We start from the raw sequence: 22121 nt of genomic DNA on the forward strand, positions 1-22121 counted from the left end.
CAAAACATTACATGTTTTGTTACATTGATTACTGTTTGAGCCCTCAAACAGTAATCAATGTAATTACTGTTTGAGGGCTCAAAAATATCAAAATTTATTTAGCAACCTTTACTTCGAGATGTGGATTATGTCGGCTGTTTCAAGCTTCATTTGTCTTTTCAAATTTTTACAAAACTATTGTTCCCTATAGTAGGCAAATTTTATTTTGAGATACAGTTACTGACTGAGGATAGACTTATCTTTTTACTGGATAAGAAATGCTTGTATTACTTATTTTTTCCGTATTTACAAAAGAATTCATATGGAAGCAAATTTTCAAATAATAACATCTAATACATTTTCCTCAATGTACGGAGCATCACGATGTTATTCCATTTTGACGCTATATTCGTCACATTTAAAGCATGTATAAAACTTTAAAGTATAATTTGTTATTAAAATTACCTTATGCAGTGTGTAGATTGCACAAAACGCCTACTCTTAAGGATATTACATCAAATTTATAAAAATTTATTTGAGGAAATTATTGTAACTTTTTCCAGTTGTACGCAATAATGGACAACTTGAAGGCGCAGGTTTTTTCTTCTGTCGAAATCCTTTTGCATGACTAAATATCTCTACTTAAGACAACTTTTCCGCACTACTACTCAACGTTAATCAAATTTTGATTTTTTTTTCACTCCACCCTAGTGTTCATACTACAGGGTATATTCAGAGTACAGAGAGATCAGCCTATATTAAGTCTCTGGAGCTTCCCCGGGACCATCAAGATATGTTCAGAATATAGGGGTGTTCACATTAGGGAGTGTTCAGATCGAGTCCACTGTATCTTATTCTCTTTGAATACAAATGTTTAAAATCTGTACCTGTATTAAATGTAAACACGTCAAGTATCAAACTTCTAAAAAGAACGAAATTACATTCAACTAAAGATGAGTGCGAAATAGTTTTACTAGAGTTTCAACAAGTTACTGACGTCAAACTTTTCTCCTGCGCAATGTAATGCGGAAAATGTCGTTTCTCAAAATAAAAACCGATTTGAAGCATTAAAAATAAAAAAGCTTCCAATTTATTCAAATTAAGTGTAAAAGTAGAATAATAAGTATTTTAAAAGATTACAATTTCTTGTAAATCCACCAGAAAAGGAACAAACATCGACAATTAACTTTGTATACATGTTTCTAATAAATTCTCTGTAAAGGCATACCCTCATGTAATCAGACGGAAGATTAAAATTCGTCTTTATTACACTATCACAAAGTACATAAAAAAATAAGTCCATTAAAATCTTATTTTTGCAGGTAGCTTCAAGGATATGCCGATGCTTCATGAATTGTCGTGGCAATTTTCAATCAAATTTCAAAAATAAGGCTCTTGGTCAAACCACTGCCACCTTTTCGGCTCATCTTTCAGCAGTTTATATTTTACGCAATATTGTCTCACAGCACCCCTGTAAAAACAATCATTAACAAAGTATCCACTATGGAAAAATTATACTTTTGAAGTTGACTTTAAAAAATTCATTGAAAAATGTTAATAAGAAATAATTTGAATCCTTGATTACACAATAATTCTTCCATTAATATTGTTTCATTTTTCCGTAACTAGTTAAAATGAATGCGAGGAATCAAATTCTACTCAAATATAGCTGCGTTTTTTTTCGCAGATATATTCGCACATATCGCACTAACTACTTTTAAAATGCTTTTCACGTGGGAAATACATGTTTCTCACGGGGGAAATACATTTTCTTATTTTCCTTAGTTCATAGAAATTCGCAAAAGAGTTGAAATTTTGTTTTTAATGAAGAAACAAGTAAACTATTTTTAAAGGTTAAACAAGGAATAAAAATAGTATGTTTTCGAAAATAAAAAAAGTTAACTAGCTTATTCCATATTTAAAGTCCTGACATTATTGGAAAATCAGTGAATTCTAGACACTGAATTTTATTTTGAACAATTATCCTATTAGAAAACGCTACATTTCGTAATACTAATGTTCCGACAATAACAAATGTTAGTGACAGGGCTCACCGTTATTTCTTATTTGAAGTTCTCTGGGTAGCATCTTTGCGCTCAACAAAAATGTTTGCTCTTTTTTTGTAACTATCTGCAATTTAGTTATTTTTATCAGTAGATACGGAAAAATATAACTTGAAGCAAATTTAAGCATTTTCTGCAATATGATTTTATGAAATTGAAGCTACGTATGAGGCAGTGAGAAGCAAAGAGATGTGTTAAAATTAAAAATTTTGGGGCAACCAGAACAAATGGTAAGTGAACCTCTGTTTTGGTACAAGAGATTTTACTAGTAGCCCTAGTAGGTGCTTCTTGACAGCATGATTTCGAAAAAACTTTTCAGCGGAATCTTACCCAGAACCGAAATTTTAAACGCATTTTACTTAAATCTTTAAAATGTCCACTTACATTCCTTTGCTTCTCACTGCCTCACATGATCTCTTAAGGATGTCGCTTAAAATTTCAAGGAAGATTCATCTTAGGAAAACATGACAAAACTTTTACGGATTGAAAGATGTGCTAAAAGTCCAAAATATATCATTTTTGAAAAAGGAGCTAATTTATTTAAAAATTACTAAGAAGTTAGCTCAACAATATAATATCATTGTTAATCTTTCCTAAGGGCTAAAACAAATCCGTTCAATGTTACCTTTTCCAAGTCTCACATCCAATGGCTGGGTGATCAAAGTCGAAACACTGCGTTTGCAACAGGGAAAAGAAAATGTACCCGATTGTGTTGGCTATGACCGAATTTATTTTCCGGAAGCACTGTCTCAGGTCTTCATCACATTTGCAGTGCAATCTGAAAAGATAAATATCTTGATACAAGCGTTGATCTTAAACACAAATTAAGACTTAGCAAAAAATAAATTTATGTCGTGCCTAAATGAAAAAGTAACTGATTTTTTAGGTAGGTGTAACGAGAAAGGGGGGGTCAATAACTCATATTGTTTCATTAGAATATTTAGGGTGCTTTTGAGAGTTTTTGATCTCATTTTGAGGAGTTTGTCCTGAGGGTGCTCTGTAGCATCTGAGAGGGGGCCACATCGCCTTCGGGTGGGGGGGTACCTTTGACTGATCCTACCAGATCGACACCATGTAAGGCATTGGTTCCTCAACTTTTCGATCCTTAGCAGAATTAGAATTCCTTCACGTAACCGCAGTCATATTCATCGGTACATATTCATATCACACCACATCAAGGAAGTTATGCAACTCAAAAAAAACTATGAGAAAAATAGAGGTTGTACGCAATAGATTTCAGTCAAATATTACAATACGCGCGAAACCATTGTGATGTGATCTTTAATGGTTTGTTTTCGTTGTTCAAACAAATACTGTATGCTTAAAGTAAAACATATTTCTAATTTAAGAAATTTTAATGATGTGCCACTATTTATTAAATCGTTTTTACGCCAGCATGCTCCAGTTACGTAAACTAGCTTTGTGAGTTTATGGCAAGTAAGAGCAATAAATTTAGATTTTAAATCAATATTTCGCACGTTTTTCTCGAAGTTTTGAGTACTGTCACTTTTCTTGCCAGGGCGCGATTTGTTAAAAGTACTTTGCACCTATCGTCTCTTACGGCACCCCCTTTGTGAGTCGTAGGTGACGATGGTGTAAAGTATAAAACATTCATATCAGTAAGGTTTTTTTCTAGGATTTGAAATTAATGATCTCTGCCTCTCTAGAAATGTAAAATAGTTCCGAGAAGGATTACAGCAGAACGTTTTATTGTGTTTTCTGCATAACTCGTTTTATTGTGTTTTCTGCATATATCGACTCGCTGGATATTTTAAATGCAAAAAACTTTAGTGGCAAGTAAGCTATATTTATGAGCTTTTTTTCTTTTTTTGCATTTAATAATAAGATAGATTAGCGACCAACAATTACTTTTTCGAAGTTAAAGTAGTTTTTGGTCCTTTACATAGCAAACCTTTGTTTTCTAAAATCAATGAAAGCAAACAGAAACATTACCCTTAAATGTATGAAAGGTTCGTATGCCAATTTGCTTTAAATATGATTTCTACAATCATTTAAGCATACCCTCACCCAATTAGATAACTTAGTCTGCATTACTTTGGGAGCAAGGAACAAAAAAATTTCATCCTAATACACCATTAAAATTAAATCTTAAATGAAGTGATTTTAGAAAAGATTCACAAGAAAATCAATTATTGAAAAGATTAACTGAATTGGACAGTTTTTTTTCTTCAGGTATTCCTCAAAGGGCAGAAATTCCCCTCAAACAAATTCCCGATAAAACGATTTCTGGTACTAAAATGACGATTGAACTAGTTTTCACAAGCTGTTATGAACAAACGCTCACCTCTAGCAGTTAAACTCCGACAACGCTAATGACTGGTGAGAAATTGAAAATAGTCTAAATTTTCGCTGTAATACGAAAGCTACACACTTACTGTATTAACGTTGTGGCAAACACGTTTTGGGGTTAGGGTCAAAGTAAAAAGAGAATGTTTAATTCTGATTTAACTCTTCTTACGAAATTTTCTTATCAACGAAAGACTTGATAAACAGTCTGCACACTGATACATTTCTGTGCTGAGCTGTTGCTATTCGTGTTTAAAACCCTGCTAGCCAATTTATCGCATGTAAACTAAAACTTGATATTACTCTAAAATGATTTTTGTGGTTAAATGCTCGAGCTTAAGACAAATATTAAGAAATTAGAAGCATCTTAAAATAAATTTGATCCGATTAACTACAGTTTACTAAATTCATAAAGATTCACTCAAAATAAAATTTCCCAAGTTTAATGATTTTTAGCAGGAATTATTGCAGTGTACTGGCACTGGCTACGTTAAAAATATTTCCCGTCAATAATTTCCGATTCCCATATCAGTCGTTAAAAAGTCAACGTGGTTCCAAAAAAACAAGAGATAATGACTAAATCCATCGACATTGTGTTACCAGTTTTCGAAAAATGCGGATTATATGCATTTATGATATTTATAACAACTAAGAATTTTAATTATTCACTAAAAATAAAAGTTAAAACAAATTACATGCAAAATGCTTCTCAGCGGTTAATATGCAGTCCGTCATAATGTGCATAAAGTGAAAGACGCGTCATAAAAATCTTTTTAGACAAAATTAACTATATGAAACTTCAAAAACAGCTAAATCTGAAAAAAATTATGACCACCTTTGCTAATATTTAACTAGTTAACTAATAAACATTTTAAAGCATGTTTCGGATTAATTGTTGAGTGATTTTTTTTCGGACCTATTCGTTTTCTTGCATTGTCTTTAAATCTACAATTAGCACACAATTTTTAAAGATCCATGTAAGAATTTTGTTGTTAATTTACCTTGTTGTACCGTAAGGATTAACCAAGTCGTGTTTTGTTCTACCTGCATTTATGACGTCATCGCAAAAGTCGTGTTCTCGACAACAAGCATCACTTCCATTAAATACTCCCAAGTCATGGAAGTTTTCGGCAACGTTTCCTTGACCACACCACTTGGTACCTATAAAACCGATCAACCAAGTTCAAAAACAAATAGACAAATAGCCCTGATGAGAATAAGAATATAAAACATTTAAAGTGACTTTAAAATACTTCTACGAGGAATAAGTAAAATAAAACCATTTTAAAACTATTATTTGTTTCGAATACTTGCTTCCTGTACACACTTAAAATTAACTCATGTATATGGCGATGCGTACTAAGTAAATCGAAAAAGCAATTCGTATCCTGATTAATAAATTCAATTGGTATGCATTTGAGATAGCTATTGCTAGAGCTATTAGTGGAGTTTTCGAATTAGATATGAAGCCAGATTAAGCGCAACAGAAAAGCTCGACTGTTATACCATACCGTAAAAGAGAGGAATTTCAACTCTTGAAACAAAAAACTTCGATGCTCCCCCCCCCCCCCCCCAGTTTTGCCGACACGAAATTTCCTCTCCCCCCCCCCCGTTTCAGTCATCTTTTCATACATTGAAGGTGGGAAAAAATTTTAAGTGTCGGCGAAGTTGGGGAAAAATCAGAACTTTAAAACGCAAATATTGAGCCTTAATGGTGTTAGCGTGTATTATTGGTATGCGCACCATGTTGGTGTGTGAACCACTCTAAAGGCTAATTTTTAGTAGCTAAAGTTACAGATTGAGGCAAACATCGTAAATTTATTTAAAGTATATTACAATTTAACTGTAATTTCAGCGGGTAAAGGAAGCAAAAACTGCATCGCAATGTCCAGTTCAAGAAACTTTTCTCTTCAATCAAAGAAAAACACCAATATATTTTTAGAACACATCTACATTTTTCAGGTTTCAGAGCATTTAACTTTTGGATAAGAATGATGTGAAGTTGAAATTTATTAAATACTCGAAGTATGAGTTTTTGGAATCCAGACCTCAGAAAATCGCAAGACTGCAAATTAATCTCCAAAAGTTTGATCTCAATAATGCAGTATAATACTCCTGAAAACTCGACTTGATGTGGACTTACTGTTTTAATCCTACTGATGACTTCTTCAAAAAGTAACATACGACAGTTATGTCCTAATGTGCTGAAAAATGGAACAGAGTTCCATTTTTCAGTCTTCCCTACTCAAAAATGGAACAGAGTTCCATTTTTGAGTAGGGAAGACTGAAAGCCATTTTTACTTTTGACTCTTCAATTGCTTTTAGTAACATCCAACTATTATATTCATTAAAAACAGTTATTGAAAACCTGTTACTTACCAGGAAAAATATAAGACTGATTGAAAAATTCTGCCATTCTAAAATTTGATTTCGAGCAACTGCTTGACAGTTGATGTATGCGTTTTATTAGCTTACTATGATCAGGAGATGGTTGCAAACTTCTGCTAAGACTTTGATACCTGAAAAAGAGTAAGTAGAAATTATTGGACAAGTGTGGTAAAGCGGCAAAGCAATTGTACTAAAGCCGCGAGCCAAAGTTACTTTTAGGAAGGTTTTTCCCTGTGTCCCAGATTTTGTATGAAATATTTTTAGTCATGGTTTCCATTTCAACACTTAACTGTGCAGGGTATCACCGGTGGTACTGTTAATTAATTTTTTTTTAAATGAAGTTCGCTAATGCATATCGATTTCCTTTAAGAAAAGGAAATTGATTTAGTACTGCTAGTAGCACTGATACTGAAATAAGACTTGAATAGAGTTAAGAGGCCAAAAGCATTTCGGTCTTGTCTGCAAGTCCTCCATGATGAACAGAACTCTATGTTAAGTTTTTAACATTCAGATAGTATAAAGCAGGGATCCCAATCGTTAAGGTTTGCGAAACCCTTTGCTAAATTAAAATTTAATACAAATGTTGGCAATTATAACTAAATGAGAAATCATGGGAAAACTCATACAGACTTTAATTTATTAGTTCAAAACTGTGTCGCTTAACCAGTATTTTTTCTTCCAGGGAATATTGAACCGTAAAAGACTGTAAACGCAAAAACTAACATTACAGCAAAAAAAAAATCGCAATCGTAAAGCCGGGCCATTTTTTATTACTTGTAAGTGTAAAAACACCAGGATCAATTGGATTTTGTCTCAACTTAAAATTATTCGGCCTGAAATGAACGACAAAGAAAGTTTGTGCTAACTCAATAGAACGCTTATCGGAGAAAAAAACTAACAGAAGAACTGAATTGGGAGCGTGTTGTCTTAGTTTGATGTTATTTTCAACAAAAAAGAAACAAATGATGGCAACTTTTGGTGACTAGGACTTTAGTCTTTGGAAGCCATTTTCAATGAAATAGTTACCAGTTGGCGACTGCTGGAGCTTTAACCAACACGGTAAAAAATTACCCCCAAACAGTGGGCAAACACAGCGTTCTATAGTTACTTTCTTTTTGGAAAAAACTAGATAAAAGTTACTGCCAATAGGTCCAGTTTTTTTTATTACGAGCTGATCATTCACTATAGTTGAGAAAACCCCAACCTGCTGCTATTAGGATCCTCAACCTTCACGATGCTGCCAGGTTAGGTTTGCTCCAGCTATAGTGGGGTGTTCCTTCACTACTAAATCTACCCTAACTTTCAAAAATTATAAACATTATGAAATTTTAAAATTTAATACTACAATCAAGTACCCATACTTGGGACAGTACCCTAACTTGGATATTTTTCCGAATTTAGTTTTGAGGGCTGGTACACCTGTTGGTATTTCACCAGTAAGAAATAAATGGTGTTAGAGTAAATGAACAGGTATCTTATGAGGAAATGTGAGTTGAACTTTGATGTATCAGCTTTATAGGTTATTTTTATAATTTTGAAAATATCGAAAACATATGCGATTTTTAAGTATGGAAATAACTGGTTACCTACGCTAACTGAGCAGCATTAGTTTGAATTTGTTTAACACTCCATCTCGGCTATGTACCTCTGCCTTGTTTGGGCAAATTCATTTCCACCCAACTTAGTTGAACTTATTTATTCATAATTTAGAAACATTTCAAACACGCTCCAAACTTGGGACACTGTTCTAAGTTAGGATACTAAGGCATAAAAAGTGCATTAGAAATATGTTGGAAACAAAGTGTATAGTTGCACTAATAGAAACGTATCTATACAAAATTTTATAAATTGATTGCTATTTTTATGAAAATAAATGTGTCATATAGTAAGACAAAACGGTTGTCATTGTTGAAAAAACTTGAATCTATTGATGATCAAAATACGTTTCGCCAAAATATTACATATTAGATTTATTAATGAAAATTAGTCTTGAAATATAGATGAGACTAATTTATTTGTAGTTATGTTTTAAGTATTAAGAAGGAATGAAAATGACTGAAAAAGTGTGAAAATAAGAACACGGAAAGGTAAAAATACGCTGTGTTAACAATTATTTGGATTCACCAATTGATTTTATGCTTCGAAATATTGAGGGGAAAGCATAAATATTACGATCAACAGAATTAAGAAGGATGGGGAGACATTCAATGTTTTCAGGGGCAAGTGTACATTTCGAAATCATTGAAAGTTTACAAGATTGTATTATTTCTATCTAATGATTTTCTTTATTGAGCTGCAAAGAAACTTGTTTAATGGTACGTGTTGTCCCAAACTATTATCGATTGCTAAATACATGAAAGGTCAAAATAAGTGTCAGTTAGGGACCCCCTCCCTAACTTGGGCCAATGATTTTTTTTAAAGGTACATATCTTTACCTAGTCTTGAGGAAGTACAGAGGCACATCCTAAAAATAGAATACTTCGCTCGAATGGAAAAAATATTATGCTACTAAAAGTGTAAGTTCAAGACTGTTCCAAGTATGGGCACTTGACAGTATACATTATATTCTCCACAAAAATTATTCATATACTAAACTACTTACAATGCGCTTAGAATGTGGCATTTATATTCTTTACTTTCAGACTGTGGTGTTCCTTGCGTTTTTAAACGAAGGAGAAATTTTAATTCATCTCGCTGCAGCAATACAAGCTTATCGGCTGCAGTTGGTCTTGTAATCCCAAAAGCATTTGAGTGTTTAAGAATTAGCCCGTTCCCACTTTTCAATATTGCGATCAAAAATATAAAGCTGTAAAATACTTGAAAACAGTTCATCCTTTATAAAGCAGCTGAGAAGAGTTTTGGTTGAAAACAATGTGTCTACAATGCGAAGACAATGCATTAAATATCTGAAACAGAAAAAGAAATTAAATATGTGTTAAGGACATTTAAATAGAGAAACAAACACCATTAAAATGCTCATAGGTTTCAGCAATGAAAGAAATCATGCATTAAACTACTACACACAAGAGAGCCAAACTATTTAAACATTATCTGACAACTTTTCGGGGAAAATTGACATTGGTCCAACAAAAAGAAAGCATGTTTTAACTCTGTTGATATTTTAAACTTCTGAAATTTGAATTTGTTTTACAAAACTAGTATAACTCTCTTTCAGCAATTTGATAGATTTTTGAAGCATTTTTAAGTATCCAACTTAAAACGAGATTAAAACTTAGAAGTACGGAGCTAGCATCCTAACAACCAAACAACGCATCTTTATTTGAGCAGGAATTGTAGAAGGCTTTCAACGCCAAAGTGGATTTCATTTCCATTTAACTTATGGTGAAACTTTTGCATTATAGTATAAAACAAATTTTAAACTTAGGTTTCATTGCATTTTGAAAAATTAGATTACCTTCGTTCAAAATTCGCGATAACTATTGTCTATTATTCTCACACAAAACAAAACTTTGTACTGAGAAATATGCTGCTCATTTTTATTCATTCAACAAGTGAATGCTTTTAACGAACTCGCTCCCTTACAAACATTAAATTTTAACTCTTCAAAATATTGTCAAACATTAAAAAGTTGGCAATTCTCATTAAGGTTTTTTTTCAAATGAATTGAATTTGTTATATTCTTATAATTGCAAAACATGAACTCATCTGAAAGTGATTTTAAATATTTAATTAACAACTAATTGTCATTTGATTAAACTTTTTCAATCCAATTAAACACAAAATTAGAATTGGGCTTGTTTACGTGAATAAAGAATTATTGCATTAGTTTATATTTGAGACAGAAGAAAAAGCATATTGCAGTTTGTGGCGCTGCCTGAGTTAACTCCTGGGGAAATTGGCTTGTTTCCCAGCAAGTCCATTCAGGGGCGTGCACAGAAATTTTGGGGCTCGTCACAAATGAATTCTACGGGCCCCCTCTATATTGTTCACCTTCTTCATCTACATATATTTCACCCCTCATTTTGAAAATCTCGGGCCCCCCGTCAGGATCGGGTCAAAAGGTGTCCCTTCTCCTCCCCACCCACCCTATTCACACCCCTGGGTCCATTACATTAATAGACGAGGGTTGGCAGTGTAATTCAAAACCAAGGGGTCGGGGGTCCTAACCCACCCTCTTTGATCGGACATCATACAGCAATCGCCAAATCTCACAATATTTCTTTAATCACAGAAAGAACAGAGCATTCGTGAAAAAATTAAATAATTTACTTTATGACACAATGAGGCTAGACCATTTAAAAATCAAACCAGAAACTTTAGAGTTTCACAAACTCTTTAGGCACACGGAAGAGCATCAACTCGTATATAAGCTGGTCAGTTTTTATACCAAGACTTAAATTGCCATGTTCGAAACTGTAAAGTATCTTTTACGAAAATGACCGAACTAATCTTATTCTTAAAACAAACTGCTAAATGTAAATTTAAAAATTCCTATATTCTTTCAAGCTTTGAGTGAACGATATAGCGGTAAAAAGTTTAATACATGTGAAAATTTCCATACTGGCTTTTCTTTGAAAGCAAACCAATACATTGAGGAAACACCAGTTTTTGCCCAAATTTAACGGGCAAGTTGGTTTGTTAAAACATTTTCATGAAACTGAGCAATTTAGTTCATATTTTTAGGTATTTGCATGAGTCCTAATCTACCGGGTAACTTTTTTTGACCCTTGAGAAATCTAAATACTTCGTATTTTGTTTCATCGTTTATTACCAAATAGAAAAATGTTAAATTGGCCTTTCTAACAGCTTAACATATTCGCAGATTCAGAGCTTTTTCCTGACATTTCGTTCGATTTCGTTTATCTTAGTGCAAAAAGGGTTTGACGTCATCACAAAAAGCTCTAAAAATGAAAGAAGCATAAAACTCAAGGAAAAGAATATTCTTTTAGATGTGCAAGTAAACACTGCAAATACGGTTACGTGTTCTGAAACTAGATTGGAAATTCTTGGTGAAAAGCTCAAAACTTTTGCAGCAGATTTCTTTTAGAATTATACTTTATATCCCTCACTGGTATGTCCTCAAAATGTTTAAACCAATGTTAAAAGTAAATAACTCATTAAATGCTGTAGAATAAATTTAAATGTAATCTTATAAAATAGTTAAGTTTGTGACCTTAAACCATTTTCCCTTCACACATACTTTCGAGAAAATATTCAAATTTTTGCCACAATACGTCAATTCCCAATGTTTGTAGTTTTATCTCTCAATTTTTCGTTCAATTTTTTTTGTTTCTAATGTGGAACATGAACCATTATCCAACGAGCTATTTGACTAAAATTTATAAAGAACTTTAAAAAAAAAATTGTCTTGAGGTAATTTTTGAGCTGTTAAAAAAACTAGTAGGTTTTGTCTAATTCTAAGCAAGGAAAAAAACTAGTTTCGGTGGAAGGTAACTATATTTCTCGTTTATGCTTAATTATTTTAGTCTCAATATATAAAAAGTTGTATCAGTCAAGTTTTGCTCATAAATTGAAAGAATACAGTCAGTCATGCTCTTTATCAACGGAACTTGTCAAACTGTAGTATTAATGGCGTAATACCCGTAACCTTCAACCAAGTGTGAGACACCCGCTCCTGTATTTGGGCCAACACTAATTATCACGGACCTGAAAGTACATCAGTTGGACCAAATGTAAATACTATGGGCATGGCCAGGAACGTATCGCTCATTGGCTGCAGTAGTGGCACAACTCAAAAAACACGCGTTTTGGATTAACAGGTGTAAATAAGAAAATACATTCTTTTCAGCAGCAATACTAGCACAACTCCTAATTCAATATTACACCACAAGATGGCAGATGTAAAATGCATTGTCTATGTATTTTCCTTAGCAATGAAAACTTTAAACCCACTTATCTCAAAACACGATTTTTTGAGTTGTGCCGCTATTGCAGCCCATGAGCGATATGTTACTGTGAAAGTTCGAACTCTGGTAAATGTGGACATTCAAGCACCATACACATTGGTGAAAGTTCGAATATTTTCGTGAATTGGTGATGAAAGTCTGCATTCGCCACTTTTAACATTTTAAGATGACGTAGACAAGGTCTCGAGTCTCATATGCAGTTTTTGGATTTCCATTCAGCAAATGATGCGCGCATGGTATAGTTGTGCCACGTAGCGATGGATGATTTTTAAGCGGAAATGGGCCATTTCAACTTGCAATCAGTTCGATCAGCGAAGACGCACGAACAGTAAAGACTTAATTACTAGTGCGTTTTCGCTGATCCTACCGATTACAGAATGAAGTGGTCAGTTTCCGCTTCCAGTTCATCCGCCATCTCCCTGTGGCACTACTTTTCAACTTAGAACCGACTTGCGGAACCGTTGAGCTCGAAAATGTGCAATCTTGTTTACGTTTCGACCCAGGTCCGTCATTTACAGGGATCAGGAGGTGAATTGCTTCTTTCTGGCTACGAGAAACCATATTTAAATGTCAGTGGTCGAACGCTTTGCTGGTTCTTGCATAACTCCCGTTGAGCATATACTCTTTGCCCCCCTGGAAAAATTTGAAGTTCCCCAGGCTGTTGAGAACGTAAATTATATGTGAAAAGGTCAATTAAATATGGTGCTGGATTTCCCTAACACTTAACAAATGTTCCCGTCTTCGATTATTCAGAAACTAAAATAACTCTCATTTTCCCTATCTAGCTCTCAATTGTGCGTGATTCAACATTAAAAGAATACTAATAAAAACAAACTCGCACCTTCAGTTTAACTGAAGACTTTAATATGAAAACTTCTTAGAAAGGATGTACGAAAGCTTTATTTAGTGGTGGATATATTACAGTGACAGAATTATATGTGTGGTTGAACCTAGCACTCAAGTTTCAACAGTCAAAATTTAAATTTAAAATCCAATTATTTGGATAGATAAACCCAGACTAGAGAGTTATAAACACATATTTTAAACAAAGTATTTCCTCAAATATATTTTCTAAATTTGTTTCATAAATTATTTCTAGCACATTATTCCTTAAAGCATTTCTAAAATTAGTGAAAGAAGTGCATGCTACATTTGAAATTTAATTTCGTTTAACTTTTTTTCCCATGAAAATTTAATTTGTGTATTCTAAAGAAATCGGAGGTTAATGATATAAATCGATCCAAAATTTTTCGCTTGCAAGAATTTTTGTGTCTACTTAAGTCAAAATCTTACAGTTAGTCCATAGCACAAACAGTATGGTCTGAAGAATGAAACAGAATAAGTGAAGTAATTTTCCTTAAATTCGAATTTCTATATTTAAATATATTAGATATATTTTTAGTTTTCTAATCATAAACTTTGTATTTAGCATTGCCACATCGAATCATAACGGACCACTACTACCACTGAAGTTATGAAGCTTTCAAATTTCTGTTCTAAATTTTACTTCGCTATTTCCCGACACTCGTTACTCGAGAAAGAATCTTATTTTTCTTGCAAAGTCTATGAAGCTTACTATGAATTTCATTTAATAGTGAGAAAATGGTGGTGAGAAAACATTAGATTAACAGCGAGTTAAAATTCATAGTTTTACGAAACGTTCTGAAAAAAAGTACATTTATTGTGAAGTTTCTTAACTGTTAAATGTTTATAAGGATCATTGCAATGATCTATTAAAATTTAAAACTAGAAAAAAGCACTGTTATATTGAATTTTTTAAAAGAATAATAAAAAAGCACTTGTATTAAAGTGACAGAAAACGTTTAAACACATACGGATAAAATTACACATATTGTTGAATATTTTTATTATATTAATTGTTGAGAGATTAATTGCAGTATTGTAACTGTAATTTACAGCGTGAAATTACAATGAAATAAATATAGGTTTTAAAAAGATTATTAATGCACTAATTGTCAACTTCATAAGACTTATTTGAAATTTTAACATTATTTCACCTATACTTGAATTTTTCTTTCACAACATTTTTATGAAGTTCGAAAGAAACTGAAATATCCGTTTATATTGTTTTTTAATCACTTTAATGCATTTTATGATTAATCACTAGTATGCCTAATTTGTTTTGCATTCAGAAAAATAAATAATGCATACTAAAAAAATTTAGAATATGTATTTATAAATAGTTCACTTATAATAATGTAAGGTGACAATGTAAAATATTCAACTCGATACTAAATAAAGGAAAACAGAGCTTACCTAAGTTCCACACACGAGTCTACAAATGAACTCACTCGCTAACAATCTTTACTTAGGTTCACTTAGCAAAATTGTATGCGCAGCATACCACGCTTGCGCACATTTGAATTTCAGTTTAGTTGCTTTTGGAATCTGTCTGCTCACATAATTTTTTCAAACAAAATATTAAACATTTAAAAAAAATGCTTTTAGATGCTTTTTTTAAGGTACATAATTATACCTGCTTCCTTTAAATTATGTCTTAATTGCTATAAGTCAATAATTCAAAATTTTGCAGAACATTGTTAAAGTAAAAAAGCCTTCACTTTGTAGAAATAGTTATTGAAAAATTGAAAAAAAAAATCAAACATTGGCATGGAAAATTTGTCGTTTTTCCGAAACATAAACAAGCTAAAATAAAAGACTTTGGATAAAAACTACCAAACCACGGAATTTCACACAGTTCCTCTTCTTTCAATCAATCAATCGAACGAGAGAGACATTGATGTTTTACGTAGATATTGTGATTGTTTTGCAGCGGCCTCAGTGGCCGAGCGGTCTGAATGACTGCTTGACATTGGCACACTTGAGGCCGTGGGTTTGACTCCCAACCTCGCTCCGGTTGTACCTTCCCTTCTTTGTGATGTAAGTTCTTTCATGTGTTGTTTATATGTGCAATAAAAAATGTATCATGCGTAAGGGAGGCAAGGCACTGAGATTGTAGTCCTCATCAAAATAAACCTGTGCAATTTAGCACCGAAAAGAAAGAAAAGATTGTTTTGTAATAATAGTTTACTAATATTATTCCATATGCAGTCCTCGACATAAATACAGTTGTAGTCAGTTGTGACTCTGAATAGGAATAGGAATATTATTCCCTTGCCCTGTATGTAATTTCTGCATTTTGCACGTTATTGATTAATAATGTGCTAAGTTGGGCGAGGACAAGCGGATCATGTTGAATCAAGCATTATAGTACGAAAATATATGCTGCAAATGAATTTAAAAAGAATAATACACCTGTTCCTTTTTGTTTATGTTCACGATGCATAATGTGATATACATCAGAACTTATACGTTTTCAGAGTGGAATAGTTTGATAGTTCTATGTATGAATGAACTTTGTATGCAGCGTTGAGACCTATGAATACATATCACCTTCAGCATCAAAGACTCATATGCGACTTTAATTGGACTCAAACTATGCTTAGAACTATTTATCTAAAAGTAGCAACAGAAGTAACCACTTTTCTTGTCAAGTTTTCTCAAGTAAGTGCAATGGTTTTCGTAATAATTATTAAGTCTTCATAGTATGATTTATCGTAAGTCAAAGGGCAATATATTTAATGATAATATCAACTATTTTCTTTGATTATATACAGTAAACTCCCAATTATCGGCAGATTGGATTATCCACGTGTCATTTTGCATTATTTTTAACAGTAATGACTTAAATCAACCGAGTTTTTCGAAAAAATTTAAGATACGTACGAATATTATAGTGATTAAATGTTTTTAAACTTGCGTATGATTGCGTTATTCCGTTATTGTTAATTTTTAGCTTTTACATATATTTTTTACATTCAATGTTATCGTTTTTAGTTATAATTTGAATGTATGTGTGATTGTTATTCATATTTTATAGCTATTATATGCACTAGTAGCGTTTCTTATCTATTATTCGGATTATCCGCGGTTTTCGCTTATCCGCGGCTATCGTGCCACTTTAGTCCGTGGATAATCGGGTAAAAATTAAATCGGGTTTTAAAACAAGGGCACTATCTCTGTTTAGGTCCTTAACATCTGTGTTGATAATATTTAATCATCACTAATGATCCATTAAATAAAATATAGCAGAATAGCGGAGGAAATAACATGCAAAGTATACTCGTAACTAAAAACCTTTTGATATCGGATGTACAACTACTCGTAATTATATATTTGTTTATTGGGGATATTTTGAGGAATCATTTAACATTTATGCATTTCAATATTTATATATTTGATCATTTATGTAAGCGAAATACTCTATAGATTTAAATATATTAGTTTAATTTAGGCTATTTAAGTAAACATCACTTTTTTTACCCAATGTATGTTTGTTGCAGTATTTACTCTTGTTGCAAGTCCCATTCACTTTCAAGAGGACTAAAAATGTTAGGAAATACCCGAGAATAACGCAATTTCTAATAGCATTATGTTGTTCTTATCTTAAAATTAGGATGCCTAAAACCTTTGCATACATTTTGTATTTTATGACAAAAGGTTTGAAAAAATATTTTCAACGCTTTACGTAAGAAATGTACAAAAATACGTAAATTCATAAAGCGTAGATTTTTTAACACTTTTTTTAAAATAAAGCTTAAGTTTACTTTGACTTAGGTGAAACTTCCATACATGTATGTATTATATATGTGTATTCTGCCTCACACATACTGCTTAAATTCTGTAAAGAAATTTTTATTGCAAAAATTTTGTACCCATTTTTTATATAAATTCTGCAAATTTCTTAGTAAATATGTTTACATAGAATAAGCATTATTCTGCAGCAAATGTCACATCAATGGCAGTTTTTTTTTTCCTTGAAAATATTTTACTATAAGAAAACAAAAGCGCTAGAATATAACATGTAATTTTTTTCCCTTTATTTTTGTTGAATTTAAGAAAATTCGTTAAATTTCGGAGAAAATATGTTTCCTTCAGTTCCGAGTTTGAATTTGCTGCTTCAAAATTCTTCCAAATCCATTATTAATTAGTTCTCAAAGGAAAAAATATGATTTTGTCGAAAAACATCTATGTCCTTCTTAATAAAAAACAAGGAAAAAATCTTTTACTCGTTATATATTGTCTCGTACACTTCATTACAAAAATTCATTTCAAAATAAATTTAAAACGTTCCCATCTATCTAGGTAGAAACATTTTATATCTAACCCTGTGTACCTATACATGTTTCTATAAAACTCTGGAAAAGTATTTTTGCATCAAGGGATTTAATATTATAAATTAACAGATAACAAAAAGGTTATTGGTTAGGCTACAGGAAACTGGAGCTAGTCAAGTGTTTTTTTTTCTCTTACTTACCAAACTAAGCAATGCATTTGTGGTTACAGTTTTTCTGTTTTGATTGTGTTCGTAACAGCTTTCAGAAATCAATATTAAAAAGAAACAAAATCAATGCCTCCAAGATCGCTGATATCACTATAATAATTGTCTCTTATATTAATTCATCTATAATCAGTGACGTAGTTAAGTACATGCAGTGTTATCGGTCTTTCTGGAAGACAGGCTTTTCGGGGCGACACCCGGACCCAATGAGCAAGAAGAACCCTTTTAAAAACACAATAAAAAGAAGCAATGATTAACAATAATGATGACCAACTAAAAACAGGTTTTTCAGAATTTTTTCTTTAAAAGATCTATTTCGAATGTTTGTAACAACCGAAATCATTGAGAATTCAGATCTAGAAAAGGACAATGAACTATAAAAATATCTCTGGGTTCTATGCTTGAGGCGTCTTATATGCGCAGTAACTGGATGGTCGGAACTGAGGATGATGAGTATGTTTAAATGCGACAAGAACGGAGGAGGACTTTTTGGAGTGTTCAAGAAAGCTGAACACTCCAAAAAAAAATTTGGAGTGTTCAGCTTTCATAAAATTTCGCGCTTTTTTCAGTAAATTTTAATTTAATGTAATATTTTAAAAGCGTTTTGAATGTTTGGTCGACACTAATGTAGTTTAATGAGGCATAATTCATACATTTTTGAAAATTTTATAGATATGTGTTGCATTAAAATCCATGTTTCACGCTTGTGTAATTTGTTTTATTTTAACAATTTTGTGTAGGGTAACACTATAAATTTCCACCCCGGGTGCCACCTATGGAAGCTATACAACTGCATACAATGCATAACTAAAGCGCTGGAAAATAGATAATTCGCTTACTCCTTTAACAACGTCATATCTCAAAAACGTGATTTTTCAGGAGAGCGGTTTTTAAGTTGAAAAGTAAGATATTATGTAGGAAAACTACTTTTCAAGCCGCCGATTGAACTTTTTCTTACGCATCTATCTTTTTTAAAACGCATCTGGTGTTTTTTCTGTTTCATGAAGAAGATGTATAAAAAGCGTAAGGTTTAAAAAGTTGCCTTTTTTTATGACGTTCAAGCACTAAATTTCAAAGATATTGTCGTGTACCACATTGGAATCCTTTCGTTTATTCAGTTTCGAATTCGCGCAAGCGTTTTGTTTTTCCCCATAAGAGCTGTTTCCTATCACCTGCTCTGTCTGTGGCGAAATACAAATGATGACGTCACCCGGTGCCAGAAAATTCAGAGATTGATCTCTGATGTTTTATTCGTCTCCGAATATGGTGCGACTTTGTCTAAGAGCTTTTATTTGTGCATTTCGGTTAACGGCTTTTTCTTTTTTCAAGAGTAATGGATTTGCGGTGAGCCACGTACTTTTCTGGACTTTTGAGCGGATTCGATGTAATTTCCCCATGCTGAAAAAATGTAAGCTGGGTGTGTTGAAATATCTAGCGGAGATTTTGTTCCTACAGCCGGCGAAACAATGTCTCTCCGGGCTTTCGAATTTGGCAGTGAACTTTGAACGCTGCTGATATTCCAGGGTAAAGAGAGAGTGCGTGATGGCTGTGTTCGATATTTGTGAGTTGATGACAATTTATAAGTTGGCTGTGTATAATTATACAGTTCGGGTTATGTTTCCCCACTGTGATTGCATGCTAGGTGACTCACGGCAATTGAGCCGAAATCGTAACTGTGTGAGTTCGAATAAACTTCATTATTTACTCTTCTGAAATCGTGTACAGAAACTTTTTGCTGTCTTGAGGATTTTCCTTGCTTGCGTGATTCGAAGTCGAGGATGGACGAAAGGTTTTGTTTCATGAAATGTATAACTTATTTTGTGCCAACTTATTTCAGTTATTTAAAAACTGCATAAGTTCGTAAAATGCGGTGGTTTAAGTCTGAATTTCCCAGATAAGCAATTTTTAAAATTTATAGGTTTTTTTTTTTTTTTTTTTTTGAATCATTAACTAAGAGATCTTGTGATTGTCGTGGTTACAAGACTTGGGTTTTCGCATATTATTGTATCTACTATACGTTACGGTTGCCAATTCACTAATTTGTTTCCCGCCTCGTAGGGAGCTACACGACAGATACTATTCATAAATTAATCGAAATATCTCAAAACATGTCAATATTGTTAAAAATTGTTTTATTTACAATACTGACATAAATGCAAATAGTGCGTTCTTGATTGAAAAATACTCTTTTTTTTTGTTTGTGTGTGTGAAATACTGTTTTCGGGATAAATGATACCATCATTCACTAAACCACACATATGTTTCATGCGTTGGGAATCGAGCGCAACCCAAGATGCGATCTTCTTGAAAAGAACATATTTGAAGATGCAAATACGACACTAATACTATCTAGCGGCGAAATGTTAAGTTATAGAAATGCAGGTCTTGCGAAGATATGCTACTAATTCTTGCCATTTCAAAAAAGGGCATAAATCAAATTCACTATTTTTTTTAAGCATGACGTTTTTGAAAGGTGTGAGTGAATTATCAACCAAATCATGCTATTTATTTCAGATCATATTCAGCGATAATGTTATAGAAATAGGTAGTAAACAGAGATTTTTTCTCTAATATGGAGAACAGCATTTAACATTCTTAAATATAAACCCAATTTCTGCATTAAGTTTATTACTATTTATAATCTTAGAGTAGCCTGAATGGTTCTTGAGTCGAGATATTATCATCAACTAAATCTTTTTAATGGGGAACTGTATATTTAATACTTAGTACGTCATTTTTCTTGAGGAAAATTATTTTTTCACCAAACCGAGCGTTATTTTCAATTGGACGGTAATTTACTAACTTGAACAAAAGCTTTAAAAGACTAAAGCAGGGTGTACCCTCATTACTTTGTTACGAAGCTATTCTTCAGTTTCTAACATTCTAGAAATAGCGAAAATTTATTAGTATATATCTTCAGACAAAAAATTGCCAATAAAGAGAAAAAAAATATTATATGGAGAACAGCTGTAATTCATTCTCAAATATAAGCCCGCTTTCTGTATTACGTTTATTATTCATAGTCATAAAATAGTATGAAAGATTCCCAAGTCCAGATATTATCAACTAACTCGTTTTTTTAGCGAAAAAATCTGCATTAACTAGTTACCTTATTATTTTGTGTGACTGAAGCTTAAAATATATATATATATATATATATATATATATATATATATATGACAAGAAATATATGAAATGACAAGAGCAGGCTTTGTCTTCATAACTACGTTACGGAGCTATTTTCTTACTTATAAAGCTTGGTCAAGTATTGTAGGAGTTATGTCGTGGTCAAAAAAAAAAAAACCTTTGAGAAAGAATATTATGTATGATAGTGACACGTGACAAGAGGAGAGATATAAGGTAAAGTGTGACACTTTTGAACAAAGGAGGAAGGGGTCAACTATGTTGGAAAAAAGTAAGATATTATTTATCGACATCCCCGAACAGAAATGGAGTCTAATTGGTACTGGACTAAAAGCAAACGATGAAAAAATTGTACTGAACTTAAATTTAATTCACGTGAACGCGTAAGGCATTTTCATTAATCATAAAGATGATTCTAGGCATTAAGAGTAACAAAAATTGCCTCAGACCAAGGACTATTGATGTTTTAAATGCGTTTTACAATTACTTTGGCGTTTCAGTCAGCTGGTTAGGTGACACCCGAAGCTATAACTCAACAAAATTCCTATGAACATGTCTCTTATTCTGTTTTCTCACAATAAACTATGCAACATAGGCTGCTTTGCATACTAGTGTGATCTTCAGAATTAATTACCACATTTCTTGTTGTTCCTGCTCCGCTATTCGAACTTTTTATTGACTGAGCGTGGTAATCTGTAATTAGCATGTTCACTTATTTCATCCACCTATTACAACCTTGATCATTTTGTAATTAATTCATGGCCACTCTACCACATAACAAATGCTTAAATTTAATTCATTTCCTTCAATTTTATAACAGTTTACGTTTTTATTTTCACAGAAAAAAAATATTATGCCAGTGTTAATTTTGTATAGCTTTGTTAGTGCGTGAAGTTAAGAATGGTTTCAAATGATTGTGCTTAAAACTTCAAAGAATTTAGTTTTTTTACCCTTAACTGGTGAGGTTATTTTTTGTAACTTGGGAGGTGA

The 22121-nt window shown here is 32.5% G+C and overlaps 1 protein-coding gene across 1 annotated transcript; it reads right to left on the reverse strand.

The window, feature by feature from the left end:
- Positions 1–1359: 1359 nt before the first annotated feature.
- Positions 1360–9569, reverse strand: LOC129220250 (phospholipase A2-like). Its single transcript, XM_054854665.1, has 5 exons — positions 9340–9569; positions 6729–6868; positions 5351–5510; positions 2668–2820; positions 1360–1450 (listed from the first exon to the last, which is right to left on the reverse strand). The coding sequence occupies exons 1-5, from the start codon at positions 9567–9569 to the stop codon at positions 1360–1362; spliced, it is 774 nt and encodes a 257-aa protein (XP_054710640.1).
- Positions 9570–22121: the final 12552 nt, after the last annotated feature.

The sequence above is a fragment of the Uloborus diversus genome, chromosome 1 (assembly GCF_026930045.1).
Source record: "Uloborus diversus isolate 005 chromosome 1, Udiv.v.3.1, whole genome shotgun sequence".
Classification (NCBI taxonomy): Eukaryota; Metazoa; Arthropoda; class Arachnida; order Araneae; family Uloboridae; genus Uloborus; species Uloborus diversus.

Coding starts and splice junctions, on each gene's coding strand:
- LOC129220250 (XM_054854665.1), bottom strand. CDS start 9,569: ATGAACTGTTTTCAAGTATTTTACAGCTTTATATTTTTGATCGCAATA. Junction 5,511..6,728: donor TCAGTCTTATATTTTTCCTG/GTAAGTAACAGG, acceptor TCGGTTTTATAG/GTACCAAGTGGTGTGGTCAA. Junction 2,821..5,350: donor AATCCTTACGGTACAACAAG/GTAAATTAACAA, acceptor TTATCTTTTCAG/ATTGCACTGCAAATGTGATG.